Source organism: Rhododendron vialii, chromosome 5a (genome assembly GCF_030253575.1).
Source record: "Rhododendron vialii isolate Sample 1 chromosome 5a, ASM3025357v1".
Taxonomy (NCBI): Eukaryota; Viridiplantae; Streptophyta; class Magnoliopsida; order Ericales; family Ericaceae; genus Rhododendron; species Rhododendron vialii.
The window spans coordinates 5,602,644-5,618,746 of NC_080561.1; the positions used below are offsets into that span (position 1 = coordinate 5,602,644).

At 37.0% G+C, this 16,103-nt stretch overlaps 1 protein-coding gene across 1 annotated transcript; it reads left to right on the plus strand.

The window, feature by feature from the left end:
- The first annotated feature begins 9,340 nt into the window (after window positions 1-9,340).
- On the plus strand, window positions 9,341-15,778 carry LOC131325523 (monosaccharide-sensing protein 2-like). The gene is made up of 6 exons (XM_058357826.1): window positions 9,341-9,651; window positions 10,193-10,328; window positions 10,679-11,245; window positions 12,101-13,053; window positions 14,068-14,255; window positions 15,148-15,778. The coding sequence occupies exons 2-6, from the start codon at window positions 10,250-10,252 to the stop codon at window positions 15,593-15,595; spliced, it is 2,235 nt and encodes a 744-aa protein (XP_058213809.1). The 5' UTR covers window positions 9,341-9,651; window positions 10,193-10,249; the 3' UTR covers window positions 15,596-15,778.
- Window positions 15,779-16,103: the final 325 nt, after the last annotated feature.

Genomic DNA, 16,103 nt, shown 5'->3' on the forward strand with positions numbered 1-16,103 from the left:
CAAAAATATAATTTTTTTTAAAAATGAATAACTACAACAAAAGATATGACTTTTTGAAATTTAAACAATGTTTTAATGGTGCACCAGTGCTCATGGAGCATTGGATAATTTTTCTATACTAGATGCTCCCTAGTTCTGTGCGCTGATGCGCGTGAAGGGACAAGGTTGGAATAAAAAATACAAATAATTGTACAGGACTAAATGAAGACCGAGCCTAAGTTTTTGGGCCGGCCTAAAAATTCCCCAAAAATTATATGTATAATTTTCGGCCAAATAATTTTAGCTCAATTCATTTTTTCTTTTAACCCAACCCATCCCACCAACCTATTTTGACCCAAGCCTTCTCAACCTCTCTGTTGTTCTCTCTCCCTCTCTCCTACATTCTTTCTTTTCTTGCGTTCTCTCTCGTGCTCTCCCTCTCTACCACCGTCAAGGGCTGGGTTTGTGCTGATTGTTCAAAACTGAAACAAAATTAAATCAACTCAATAAATTTCATGAAAACCCAGTTAAATTGGTTGGTGTGCTTAGATTTGCTCTTATGTTGTTAAATGCAAAGCACTGGCCGATGTGCTTAAATTTTTATTGCTTTAGTTGATGTAGAACACTAGCTGGTATACTTAAATTTTAAGATGTTGGTTTTTACAATCTTACTCATTTAGGTTTAAATTATAATGGAACATCAAAAATAATCTGGAACGTTTTTTGAGATTCGTTGATGTCTAAGGATTTTATGGGAGCGTTTTTTTTCTTCATATTATGTATGTTAAAAATATCAATGCATTAACTCTTCAGAAATAGATATCTGATGCCCTCATTCGTTACATGGACATTCAAATATGAGAGGTCAAGGGTATGATGGTGCTAAAAATATGTGCAATGCATGAATAGATTACAAACCTTATTTCATAGAAATTATCCGAATACATATTATATACACTATTTTATCCATCAAAATTTTTTTTGGTAGCCCGGGCCGGAATCCATTCCTGATTCCGCCCTTGCTTTGATATGGGTCCATAGCATTTTGATAAACTTTTTCAGAAATGATACCTACACAAATGAAATATGCATAGATCTTACACTGATCGAGATGTCGGGCCCACTACGGGTCCCACACAAACGATTCGATCCGTTCATTAAATTTAAAACATTTTTTCAAAGGCTCTCGTGAAAAATCAGCTCAATCCGATGCCTATAAATACTTGATCCAATCATCTAATGTTTTGTTCAGTTTCAGATTTGCACGAAAAGTAAGATGATTGGATCGAGTGATTTTTAGCGAGAGCCCTTGAAAAAATGTTTTAAATTTAATGAACGGATCGGATCGTTTGTGTGGGACTCGTAGCGGGCCCCACAACTTGATCAGTGCATGATCTGTACGCTATTCATCTGTGTGAATAGCATCCCTCAAACTTTTTATTCATCGGAGCTTTCCTAATCCAAACTTAAAGAAAGAAAGTTCATTGATCTCGAATATGGGCCAAACGGCCCTACAGTTAATTACTAGTGCATGTTTAGCACTGGGCTTCGGCCTGAATTGGCCCACATAATTGACGGGTAGGGCTTAGCCCTATGGTGGGCCTTCGATTCACAAACCAACCAGACAAAGAATTACATACATAAGCTAAAGCCAGCCCGTATGTATTGTCCACTATATATGGGAGTATTACAAGAAAGTACAAAGTCTGCGCTCACCGCTCCTTTTCACTGCTCCCCAATTGCAGCGATCAATCTCACCGTCACCTTGATAATCAATTATCCAGATTTTAAAAGAACTCTTCCTTCAGTCCCTTGGCAGAGTTCTTTTAAAAGATAGATCGGTGAGATTGAGTGCGATGAAGAGAGCAATGAAATAGAGCGGTTGGCGTAGACTTCTGGTACAAGAAAGTTCATATGATGTGTAGCTAAGTTGATTGGGCATTTCTAATATAGTCCAGAATATTAATCTTGTAGTCCTCCCTTTTCAAGTTTATGCACTTAAGTCACATAATGCAGGAGCAAATCCAGAAGTGAGAGCTTCATTTATGAAAATACTTGATGAGCGGAGAGCTCTGGACTCCTACAGAGTGTGCATGTATATACATTTTCATCTTGTCTTAGATCTAATCTCACGTAGCATTAAATAAATGAACTTAGCCGTTGGTACATTTTTCGTCATTTTTTGTTATTATTTCCGTTCTCTTTTCGTCATCTTTCATCCTCTTTTTCCCTTTTCTCTAATTCTATGAACTTTGATATCGATACGATACAATTGCATAAAACTCGGACACAAACATTAGATATATTCGAAATCGTTCCGTACATATGAGTATTATGTAGTAGACGTGAGCCCCATACAAGTCAAACGACTTTGAACGCGTCTGTATTTGAAACTATGTCCTTTGATATGGGTCCATAGCATTTTTGATAAACTTTTCTATTCATCAGAGCTTTTGAGGCCAAACGGCCCTACAGTCTGTTACTACTAGTCTATGTTTCGCATTGGGCTTGGGCCTGAATTGGCCTGCATAATTGACGGGTAGGGCTTAGCCCTTTGGTGAGCCCGCCCATATGTATAGTCCACTATATTTTTTCTCTCTTTGGAGCATTATAACAAAGCAGAAAGTCTACACCCGCCGCTCATTTTTCACTCCTCCCCCTATCGTTGCGATCAATTTTACCCTTTGTCTAGGTAATAAATGGTCTGAATTTTAAAAGAACTCTTCTCTCAATTCCCTAGCAAAGTTCATTTAAAATATAAATTGGTGAGATTGAGTGCAATGGGGAGAGCGATGAAATAGAGCGGTTGATGTAAACTCCTGGTACAAGAAAGGTCATATGATTTGATAGCTATGTTGATTGGGCGTTTCTAATATAGTCCAGAATATTAATCTTGTAGTCCTCCCTTTTCAAATTTACGCACTCAAGTCACATAATGCGGGAGCGAATTCAGAAGTGAGAGCTTCATTTATGAAAATACCATATGAGCGGGGAGATCTGGACTCCTCCAGAGCGTGCATGTATATACATTTTCATCTTGTCTTAGATCTAATCTCTCGTAGCATTAAATAAATGAACTGAGCCATTGGTGAATTGTTCGAGGCTCAATTCAGTAAAGGTTCATTTTAATTCGAATTGTCTACTAAATGAACCGAACCTAAGCCTCAATTTTAGGTTCATTTTATATATAAGCCGAATATGTATTTTCAATATTCGGCTCGTGAACCTGGAATATATATATATGTTTATCATGGGAATTTTATATATGTACATAATGACACAAAACTAACAAATACGGAAAAATTTTGAATGGGGAAAAAACGAAAAGGCAAGTTGGCTTTTTAAGTGAAATAAGTGCTTGTGGAATCTAATTAGGTATTTTTTTAGGATATTACTATCGTGTCTCCGGTCATTTTGGAGACACTGTAAATTTTGGCATAAGAAAACCATTTACAGCATAACCAAAACCATTGAATGACATAACATGTTATGCCATTGTATGGATCAAGGGTATAACCGTACCTTTATTATTATTATTATTATTATATTAGGTCATAACATTTTTTCAAAAATAGCATAACAAACCACTCGAATGTATAACACTCTTTAAAAGTAGCATAACAAGTGTTATGCCCATTATTCCAAAACTGACATAACATAACCACTCAAAGGCATAACAAAAAAACCTTTGGGAGGCATAACCAGTGTGCTATGGTGTCCCTTTTGGCCGGTAGACACCATAGCATTTGCCATTTAATGCTATTCCTGTTCTTATTACAGTAGGTTAGGGATTTAAATGAAATCAACATTAAAGTAGTATGAGCGCCCCTGGCCACCAATTCTGGCTCCGCTATTGATTGTTGCTCTCCCGATGAGTGGTGCGAGCCAAGGACTGTTGATGTGTCAAAGTCAAACACACATGCAACGTTAACTAGCTCCTAGTTTTACTAAGAAAGGTTGGAATACAATACCAACTTCTAACTCTTTTTGGTCATAGTTTCTGCCAAACTTAAACATGCATGAAATGAAGAACACATTTTAATTTTTAGATTGACCAACTTGAAAAAATGGTCAATATCAGGTAGTACTATAAGGATATGATGTTATGGCGTCCCCGGTCATTTTGGGGACACCGTAAATTGTTGGCATAACTTCACCATTATGAACATAACTAAAACTCATTACAAGCATAACAAAACTCAAACAAGGCATAACCAAGGAATATCCAAAAAATCAACCAAGGCATAACAAACAAGTTATATATGCCTTCTTATGGTTTTGTTATGCTTGTAATGGATTTTGCTTATGCTCATAATGGTTTTGTTATGTCAAAAATTATGGTGTCCCCCAAAATGACCGGGGCCACCGAAGTCATTCCCGTACTATAATTGACAAGAGAACTATTTTAGGATGATGCTATGGTGTCTCCGGTCATTTTGGGAGCACCGTAATTTTTGGCATAAACGACCATTACAAGCATAACAAAAACCAGTGATATGTATAACCAAGGCCTTACAAAGGCGTATATAATGTAGAGACATAGTATTATCCCCGGTCATTTTAGGGACACCGTAATTTTTGGCATAACTTCACAATTACAAGCATAACCAAGACCAATAACATGTATAACCAAGGCATAACCGGTTATACATGTCATTGGTCTTGGTTATGCTTGTAATGGTGAGATTATACCAAAAATAATGGTGTCCTCAAAATAACCAGGGATACCATAGTTTTTCCCAGTATATTACAAAAACAATGGGGAAGAACCCTTTTTAAATAGTAGCTAGGATCATATATAGGATCAACTTTGTTTTTGTAGCTTTCCAAACATGTGAATGCTCCATATGATCACTTGTGGCTCCATTGCAACAAAGATACTAATATTCCCCTCACGGCCACGTGAAGTGGCTCTCGAAACTTGCAAATACACACACATCATTGCACTAAATAAATGCAGCCCTTTGGTTGTTTACTCTCCAGTGAACATGTGGTTGTTATTCTTCTTGTTCATCTGCTTAGTTTGGGACCCCAATACTAGTAATTAATTTACACCCAATGAAACAAGCTCAATACTATTTTTTTTCAGTACAGGTGGTCCACTGTTCCAGGTCAACTTGCACACATTCCATACTAATTTCCTACAGTCCTTTTCGTGCTTACATATTACATGGGCGGAGCTAAGTAGAGGGGTGAATGGCATGGCCACCCCTAGTTTCGTAAATAGTGCAATTTTATACTTACAGATTATGCACTTTTTGGAGTCCAAACATCTTGGTTTTCCATACAAATGATGAAAAAATAGTGATTTAAAAAGGTGAATGGTTTGGAACATCAAGAAGAAAGTCTTGATGACTTTCATTTAAAAGACCACATGAGAATTGAATAAGTCTTTATTCGTTATAACAGAAAATCAAATATTGATATTGTATTCAATTTAATACACTTAACCTTTCTCTTCACATTATTACAAAAAAAGAAGAAGAAGAAGTTTAACAATATAAGTTGAGCCACATTAATTGGGGCCACCACGAAATATAAATGCTGCCTTTGTCATTGACGTTAGGTGAGGTGGCCCCAATATTCGCTGGTAAGGAAAATCGAACCTGTAACCTTTGAGGGAGTAGTCCAAACAAAAGAAGACCTACAAGTGAGGATTCAATGGTTTACCTATAGCTTGTAGTCACTGATCAATTGTAGCAATTCATCCGCTTTGCCCTGCTACTGCGCAGTGGGATTAGTGCTTCAAAATTAATTGAGGCACTAATTAGCTGACTCAATTATTCCGACATATTTAAAATAAAAAAAAACTTTTTTCTCTCATTTTGTTTTGTAACCTATCAAAGAGCATTGCCGTCAATACCATAATGCTAAAAATATACTATTAATCTCTACCAACTGACTAGAAGACTTGAACTGAAGTATTGAACATGAAAATAAATACTTACCTGCACTCTTAGATCTATAAAAACCGGAACTGCGAAGGTAAATGAATATTTCAAAATAGAACACTGGACAAACGAAATGGGACAGGAAAAATATGTGTCTGGTAACAGACTAGTACTTAATTAAATGGAGTATGTGTCTGGTTTTTTTATTCTGAGGTTTAAGAAAATCTAAGGTAGTTATTGTGGGTCTGAAACAAATATTTGACTTCGATATGTGCATAATTTAAAAAACAAAACTTTTCTCTCATGTGGCTTGTTTGGTACATTTTTTGCTTCTTATTTTTAATTTTTAGAAGTCTGAAAATTGTCAATAAAACTATGGTTTTGTGTAAACCTTATGCACAACGGATTGTGTGGGACTCATTTCAGATCTCACACAAATGATCGGAGCCATCAAATTTGTTTAAAATACTCTTTTAGTAACTCTAAAAAAAAATGTGCTCAGTCGAATATCTATAATATCTTGATCAATAATTCAACCAAATTCTTTACAAAAAAATTAAAAAATAAAATTTTAAACAAATTTAACGGCTCCGCTAATTAGTGAAATACCGAGATAAATTCCGCACTAGGCTGGACTCGGAAATTGTTAACAAACCAATCGTTTTCTTTATGAATTTGGCTTGTCTGCAATTCAGTTTTGGACTGCAAAGATGCGATCTAAGTGATCGCAGTCGTCGAATGAAGTTTTTAAGGGTCCAGATTTATTTTCAATTTATGACCGATAATAAACAAATATGACAAATAATAAATGTAACAAATCTAAACTATTGATTTTCAAAATGAACGATTTAGATAGAACCGCAAGTCTTTCTCAGCGGTCAACTGCCGACTAGCCGGGTTTTTTTTCTTATAGGAGTAAGTAATAAAGTACGGAGTAACAGAGAGATGGTGACATGTCAGCAATGGACGGGCAGGAAGCCACAAGGAAACGTGTAAACAGTGTAATCACTACCTGGCATTTGGAGTCTTCTCCATCATTGCTATTAATTCACTCAACAATAAAGGGGGAGTGATTTTTTTATGTTCACATTCTAATTTCTTCTTTTTTGGTCGAAGTGTATGTATTTTTTTATAAATAAATAAATAAAAGAAGAGGGCAGGAATTCAAAAATAAGAAGTGTGAAAATTATTTGCATTAATAATTATTTTCTTTTTGAAAAATACTAAAAACTGTCCGATGGGCTACTATTAAGATTTGAAATGTGTAAAATATGTATAAAAAAAAGTGATTGAAAGTGTACTGAAAAATATAAAAGATGCATTAAAATATGTATTTTTATACTTTTTTACCTTATCTTACCGACAGAGGAAAGGACCCTTTCTTTCTTTCATTTTGTCTCAATGACCATTCCTATTGTTTCACCTAGGGTTAAGCTCCTCTACATCCTATAAAGATACTTTATACCCCTCCAAAACTTTTGCCTTATGATTTTTATTGCGGGCTCACGCCTATCAATCGATTCGTTTATTTTGTCAGTGTGCCACGAAATAAATTTTCTATAACAAATGAGTTGATCGAATATCATTAGAATCATAAGCAAATCACTTACGATACATGGTTTCATCTGAAATCACATTTGTCCACAATTTTCTCAAACAAAATATGAAATCTTCTTATGGTACGTACTTATCTATTTCTTGTCAAATTGACTTTTAATGTAGATATTGTCCAGTACAAGGGCTTCAAATCAAACAGCTCAGATAATTTTTACGAGCTAAAAATAAGACTAAAAATTAGAAACTTAAAGGGGTACGACGAGAACTTAACTGATACCTCGAAGACGGGTTTCTTTCATTTCTCACTATCTAGGTGGATTATTTACATCAATCAGCTGAAATGATGGACAATTGTTTTCTCTTGTAATTTAATTATTATTGATAAGTTATTACTACCTAATTATTATAATGTTAGCTTTTGCAAAAGGATGATACCTTGTTAATCAATTACAAGTTGCCATCATAACAACAACCACCCAATTATCTTTTGCCAAGTGTTCTAGCCTAGGTGAGTGTGAAGGCTTGATTGATATACAATTTTTATTTTTTTATTTTTGGGTATTAACTCAGCAAACAAAGGAGGTGAGTCATGTGAAAATGAAAAATTAATTCGATATTTCTAGAGCTTTACTTCATCTCTGACAATATTGTACGAGTCCCCTCTCAAGTTTGTGGATTTCGCATATAGTAATAAAATGAAATAATATTCGAGCATGGAATAATCTCTATATGTGACTTTCCTTGCATGTGCGCCGGATTATAACTTGACGTGTCATTTTGGTTTCAACCTACCAATTAATGACACGATTATTTTCATCTATTGTAAATCTCACTCTATTCCCTAGTGGTCGAATAGATGGCTACCTCTGGACTAATTCTTAGAGTGTGCATAATTTCTTCCTTTGTTGATTCAGTAAATTCGAACTCGAGAGCTCTTCATAATTAAGTATTCGAACTCGTTTCAGATCTCTCACTTTGTTTTTTGGGTTGCCTCAATTTCTTTTTTCGAATTGAATGGCTTCTACCTAAGAACAACTCAACTCTTGTTGACGATGCAAGTTGGGTATGAAATCCACCACAACTTGCGAATCTTCTAATTTATAATGTTCAACGTATATATAATGCAATAACCATAGATTTTATACATATTCCAGAATGTTTTGATCAAATGACAATCATCTTAATAAAGGAACACTCAAATTTTGAATAGTCGATCGATTTTGTAAGACAACCATTATCCCGTCAAGAATTTATTGATATCTCCACTTTTTGGAATGGGTCATCCAGTTGGAAGGCCAATACAAAAAACCGATCATCGAAATAAAATCCCGTCATAAAAAGCCGTCTTACTAAGTTACTAGTAATTCGAGGTAAATGTCCGACTTAAGCACCATTTCACTAAGGTTCATATTTTTTAAATACTTATTTTTTGTTTTATTCGATAGATTATTTTCTCAAATTACATCACATTTAATTCAAAAAATAAATATTTTTTTAGCGAAACGTGGCCTTAGATGTTTACTTTCTCTTAGGTTTTCAAATCTTCCTATATGCGTTGTAGTTATGAGAGGGTTTCTCTCGATTTTAAAGAGTGAGCTTGTTCACAGATGACACGGCGGGGTTGATTTTTTTATAAAAAATTAATTAAGATACGCATAAACTGATTCGAGCAATATAATAAAAGTTGGAAAACAGCCCATATCTTATCATTGAGGTGGAGACAATTGGTCACAGCCCAATGAACGAACCTGAGGTGGTTGGCAGGTGTCGCATAACTAGGGGCAGTCCAACTCCATTATTACGTCCATGTATAAATTTTTATTTTTTGGGGTTTAAATCATGTATAAAATTTTTTACTCATATACACACACAAACATACATATACTATATTCTTATATTCTTCTCCCTCTGGCACTCTGCACTTGTTCTCTCATTATTAGTGCCACCCATAACCCCTGATTTTCTTCTTTGGCCAAAAGGGCAGCCTTTCTTGGTGTGTGACATATACACACCCACCCTCTCTCTCTCTCTCCATTCCTCCCTTTGTGAGAAGATTTTTCTCCATCAATGCGATTTTCTCTATCTGGGTACTATACTAATTTTTTTTTTTTTGGGGAAGGCACTATACTAGTTTTTGTAACTTAAAAGGGGTCGATGAACCCGAGACTGGTGGTATTTCTACATCTCATATCCGGATCCTTTATTGAATATCCCACCAAGTAAGGTAACTGAATTTGATTCTTTCTACAGTCCTACTTCTTCTTTATTTGTTTTCTTGCTATTTATCCCTTGTTTCCTACTCTGCCCAGGATTTATTTTTCCCAGATTATTAGACTTGTGCAATATTTTTTTTTTCAATAAAAGAAGAAGAACAGATTAGACTTTTGCAGTCCCCATATCTGGGTTTTCATTGTTGAGGTTGATTAATGCTTTACTTCTTCTCCTTGCTCCAATTTTCAATTTTATAGATTTTTGCATTTATGCAAAGATTATTATTATTATTTTTTTCTGTTTGGGAAGAGTAAGAACTTCATTGATAAAACCTCCCGTGTCCATATATACATAGATGCTTGTATTCATATCTCATGGTTTCATGAAACTGTGATCCGATGTAGCTTTGGTAAATAGTAGGAGTAATAAAGTAAGCACTGTTTATCGAGAATCTGCTGCAACTGGGAATACTAGGAGTAATAAAGTTTGGTATTTTGATTTGCTTTCTTGTGTTGGGTTTACTGATCTTTTAAGGGTTCAAATGTCTGTTTCAGGTTTCTTTGTGGGTTCTACAGTAAAGCAGATTTGCAGTTCTTATATATTAGAAGAAGATGAGTGGAGCTGTGCTTGTGGCTGTTGCTGCTGCAATTGGCAACTTACTTCAAGGATGGGATAATGCTACTATTGCTGGTAATTTGTTCCTTCTATATATATAGATACAGATTACATAAATGACATGGTCGAAACTCGAAAGATATAGTCTTTCGTTCCAATTTTATCGGATGTCCCCGAAGGGACGAAAGGTATAGTATTTCATTCCCTTTTGAGTACTTTTTCATGCCATGGGCTGAAAAAACACTACCCTGCACATTAAAGTTGGGTTTTATTTCTGTAGCAATCGAATTTTGTTCACCGAACTTTTTGGTGGAATTCGTTCTCGTACTTCATGTAATTTTGTGGGCTTTTGATTATCTACTCACGTGCTGCATAACAGTAACTATTTTTGGCTATCACAACATATTCTTCTTCTTTTACGACAGGGGCTGTATTATACATAAAGAAGGAATTCAACTTGGAAAGTAACCCTACTATAGAGGGGCTTATTGTGGCTACGTCACTTATTGGTGCTGTAGTAATCACTACATGCTCAGGAGGAATAGCAGATTGGCTTGGCCGTCGGCCATTGCTTATAATTTCTTCTGTCCTTTACTTTGTTAGCAGTCTAGTAATGTTGTGGTCCCCAAATGTCTACATTTTACTGGTAGCAAGGCTTCTAGATGGGTTCGGAATTGGTTTGGCAGTTACTCTTGTTCCGATCTATATATCTGAGACGGCACCACCTGAGATTAGGGGTACATTGAATACTTTGCCTCAGTTTACTGGCTCAGCTGGAATGTTTTTGTCATATTGCATGGTTTTTGGAATGTCATTGATGGATTCACCAAGTTGGAGGTTGATGCTTGGGGTTCTCTCTCTTCCCTCCCTCATTTATTTTGTATTGACGATATTTTACCTGCCTGAGTCTCCAAGGTGGCTTGTTAGTAAAGGGCGCATGCTTGAGGCCAAGCAGGTGTTGCAGAGACTTCGTGGCAGGGAAGACGTCTCTGGTAAGTTTTCTGTGCCCAATAGATGCTAAATTTTTTTCCTCTTCTGGCATGCAAGTGAAGCGGTCAAATTACTTCTCGTCGATGTAAAGCCCTGTGGATATGAATCTGACTTAATGAACTCCAGCTAGCTAATTTCTACACTGTTTAGTGGTTTAAGTTGTGGCTCTGTAGACTTTGATGTATCTTTCCTCTTTCCTTTTTACTTTTTGTTAAACTTTCAAGTCACTTAAAACTTCATTTATGGCAGATGAATATGACTGTTTCAACATGTTATGGGAAAAAAATCTGCACTTTGGAGAAAGGGTCTGCAGTTTTATAATGACGCTTACAAGTTAATTTCACATTCTATTTTGTTAATTTCAATGTGTGTTGCTGTTGAAACGAACCTTTTAAATGCAAGGAAACTGGTCATCTGGACAGATCAAGTTAAATGGAACTTTTAGTGCAAAGAGTTTCTTTTGAAGTGAATTTGTTACTAGTCCCTCGTGAGCATAATGGTTTTGTGACGTATAATTACATAACTATTTAGAGAAGGAAGGTTTATGCTAGGGTGGTTTAGCTTCTCAAATAGAGAATTAGAGCCTTAGTTTATCTATTTGGGAAGCTCAAGAATGTCCACATAGTAATCAGAATGTGAAGTGAATATCTTTCTTTAGTGTTTGGTTTGACTTTCCGATTATATTCATAAAAGAGATGATGAAATGAAAATTTTGTCTTTAATGAACATGGCTGGCCTGGACACCTTGATTTGTAAAAAAAAAAAAAAAAAAAAAAACTATTGATAACCATTTTTTTGCTATTACGACCCTTTCTTTCTTGCATCATGTGGGTATTCTTGATTCCCTCTCTCTACAGGAGAGATGGCTTTGCTGGTCGAAGGTCTAGGAGTTGGGGGTGAAACATCTATAGAGGAATTTGTACTGTGCCCTGCCAACGAACTCACTGGTGACCAGGAACCAACTGCTGAAGGTGAGATAATCAGGATATATGGGCCTCAAGAAGGTGTCTCTTGGGTTGCTCGGCCTGTCGCCGGGCAGAGTATGATTGGTATAACATCACGCCAGGGAAGCATTGTTAACCAGAATGTGCCCCTTGTGGACCCACTTGTGACCCTCTTTGGTAGTGTCCATGAGAAGCTTCCTGAGATGGGAAGCAAGGGAAGCATGCTTTTTCCGCACTTTGGGAGCATGTTCAGCATTGCAGGGCAGCAACAACCTAAACATGAAGAGTGGGATGTAGAAAGCCTTGCAAGAGATGGAGAGGATTACATGTCTGATGCTGCTGCTGGTGCTGATTCTGATGATAATTTGGAGAGTCCATTAATTTCGCGCCAGGCAACAAGTTTGGATAAAGACATGGCTCATCCAGCTGCTCATGGAAGCCTTTCAAGCATGAGGAATCACAGTCTAATGCATGGGAATACAGGGGAACAAGTTGATAGTATGGGCATTGGTGGGGGTTGGCAGCTGGCATGGAAGTGGGCTGAGAGAGAAGGTCAAGATGGAAAGAAGGAAGGAGGTTTTAAAAGAATTTACTTGCATCAGGAGGGTGCCCCTGGATCTAGGCATGGATCTTTAGTATCTCTCCATGATGGCGATGTACCTGTTCAAGGCGACTTCATCCAGGCCGCTGCTTTGGTGAGTCAACCAGCTCTTTATTCTAGGGACCTCATGAATGAGCATCCAGTTGGACCTGCTATGGTGCACCCAGCTGAAACTGCTACCAAAGGGCCAAGTTGGAATGACCTTTTTGAACCGGGAGTCAAGCATGCGTTGGTTGTTGGGGTGGGGATCCAAATACTTCAGCAGGTAAGTAACAGAATCTACCGAGAATTTTTTTTTGGTCATTTTGTTCTCATGTAGAAGAAGCCTAAGCGATAGCCTCTCTGGTTACCCTTTCCTTTTATCATTCTGGTTATTGAATGGTTTCCAGTTTCCATGACTGCTACAGTACAAAGGGTTGGTTCATTGTATTTTCGTATCTGTCTATAGTTCTATCTATGAATGAATACTGCTTGATTGGGTTTGGAACTACGTAAATCTCATTTGCATATCCCCTTGGAGTGACCCCGAGGTTATCCCTCTAAGGCTACAATCCTTATGCTTTCTACTCATTACCCTTAATTCTCTTGATTTTATTTCAATATTTAGCTCAGTTTCTCTTTTTTCATATTCCTTGAAAACGTCATCATTTGATTATTTGATGAAAGGTTTATGCAATAAATTACAAACTATTGCATGATATATTGTTGAAAATTTCGTTTACAAGTCATTTGTTAGAAATCTACCAAATTATAAAAGCGCATGTGGTTCCCTCCCAGTGATCTCATATGGTATCATATTGATCTTGACATCAACTTGGATTGCTAATTGGTCATACATAAAATTTGAAGTTTCTGCAGATTAAGGACAAGTTTCCATTAGTTATCGCTTTTCGCAGTGACCTGGTTGAATTGGCACATGTTTTTTCGTTGATCCATTTATGTAAAGTCTATGGCACATCACTTGCTTCATTTTTGCAAAATGAAGATCTGAAAGTGATGCAAACCACCTTTAGTTGTTATATAGTATTTTGTCCTGTTTTATATGGTCAGTAACAATTTTCTTGTTATTATGCGATGTAATAAACTAGTTCAAACTGATACATGTGATACTTGGGCCGAAGTAATTTCTGATTACCAGACAAGTAGATGCAGGAGTGCCCACCATATTGTCATTGCTTAATTTTATCTTCATTGTTTTCCAAAAAAATAACTAGAAGAATTTCTCATTCATTTCCCTAATTATGTAATTTTCTCCTTACGGTGTCCCTTCTTTATGTAGTTCTCGGGCATAAATGGGGTTCTCTACTACACTCCTCAAATTCTGGAGCAGGCAGGTGTGGGAGTTCTTCTGTCAAATATGGGAATAGGTTCAACTTCTTCTTCGCTACTTATCAGTGCCATCACGACCTTGTTGATGCTTCCTTGCATTGCTGTTGCCATGAGGCTTATGGATCTCTCTGGCAGAAGGTAACTTCTGTTCTGTTATCTGCTCTTGCATAATTGGAGTTCTTGCTTGAAATTTGAAGTCTGGGGAATACATTTCTTCCAAGACCTTTTGGTGAAAAAGGCTGTACTGCACATCCTTTTCTAGATTTCACATTTACTGTAGGGGATTTTTGGGAGTTATAGGTTCTTGTTGAGACGACTTTTACCTCGCTGTATGATTGTATTTCGGATGAAGAAAGGAACAGAAAGGAAATCAAATCATCAAGTAGTGCTAAGAAGTAAGAATTTAGCCAGACTAACATGTAAAATCTTAAATTCCCAGTCCTTATTAAGTCTTCTACTAACCTTCAGTATTTTAGTGCTTAAGCAAGTCCGCTTTTTGTGGTGTGTCGACAATTCTTTCCATTATGGCCACATAAATGCTCCCACAATGCTACTAAGCACTAAGCACTAAGCACCACTCGTCTGAGACTCTCAGGTGCATGGATTTATAGCATTACAGTATCCTTTGAGATTGTAGAAGTTCACTACAGTTTGATTATATATCTCAGCTTGCCATTTAGCTTGGGATGGTTAACTTTGTTGTCCTTTGTCGATGACGTTCTTTACCCGGTAAAGTACGACGACAAGGAGCATTCTGGTTCAGATCCCCATTGGTACCAATAGCTAAAGACAGTAGTGTAGAATGGGTTAAAACACGTTGAGTTTGGGAGTACGGCATTAAACAACTCTGGTATTGAGAGTAATGCTCCCCGACGAGTATGTGAAGTAGCCTACCTAAATATTCATTTCAGTATCAGGATGTCCAATTTCCTTCTCATTTATTTGTCCTTTATTCATCCCTAGGTTCGTTAACCCTCTGTTACTTTTTTTTTCTTTTCTTTTGATCTTGAACCCTCTGTTACATTTGCAGGACCTTACTTCTCAACACAATCCCCGTCCTGATAGCAACCCTAGCCATCCTTGTTCTTGCGAGTCTCGTGAACTTTGGAGCTGTCGCGAATGCATCCATCTCAACTGTATGTGTTGTGGTCTACTTCTGTTGCTTTGTCATGGGCTTTGGTCCCATACCCAACATACTTTGCGCGGAGATCTTCCCCACAAGGGTTCGCGGCCTCTGCATCGCCATATGCTCCCTCACGTTTTGGATCGGAGACATCATTGTGACCTACTCGCTCCCCGTGCTGCTCAACTCCATCGGTCTTCCCGGTGTTTTCGGTATGTATGCTGTCGTTTGCGTCGTATCGTGGGTTTTTGTTTACCTCAAGGTTCCGGAAACTAAGGGCATGCCTCTTGAAGTGATCACGGAGTTCTTTTCTGTTGGTGCCAAGCAGAAAGCCGCTGTTTCCAAGAGCAATTGAGTTGTTTTCTCTGTCTGTGATAAAAAAGAAGAAGAGGAGAGGTTTTGATTGGTGTTTTATTTAATTGGATTTGTTTTCCTTTTTCCTTTGTATTTAGAATTTGTGAGAAGTTTCAGAGTTTTGAAATCTTTAGGAATAATTTCCTGTATTTTGTTCATTTGTTTATCTCATTATTTGTGACAAGTCTTTCCACCAACCTCCCAACACACACACACACACACACACACTCTCTCTCTCTCTCTCTCTCTCTCTCTCTCTCTCTCTCTCTCTCTCTCTCTCTCTCCTGTATTTTGTTCATTTGTTTATCTCATTATTTGTGACAAGTCTTTCCACCAACCTCCCAACACACACACACACTCTCTCTCTCTCTCTCTCTCTCTCTCTCTCTCTCTCTCTCTCTCTCTCTCTCTCTCTCCTGTATTTTGTTCATTTGTTTATCTCATTATTTGTGACAAGTCTTTCCACCAACCTCCCAAAACTACACACACACACACACTCTCTCTCTCTC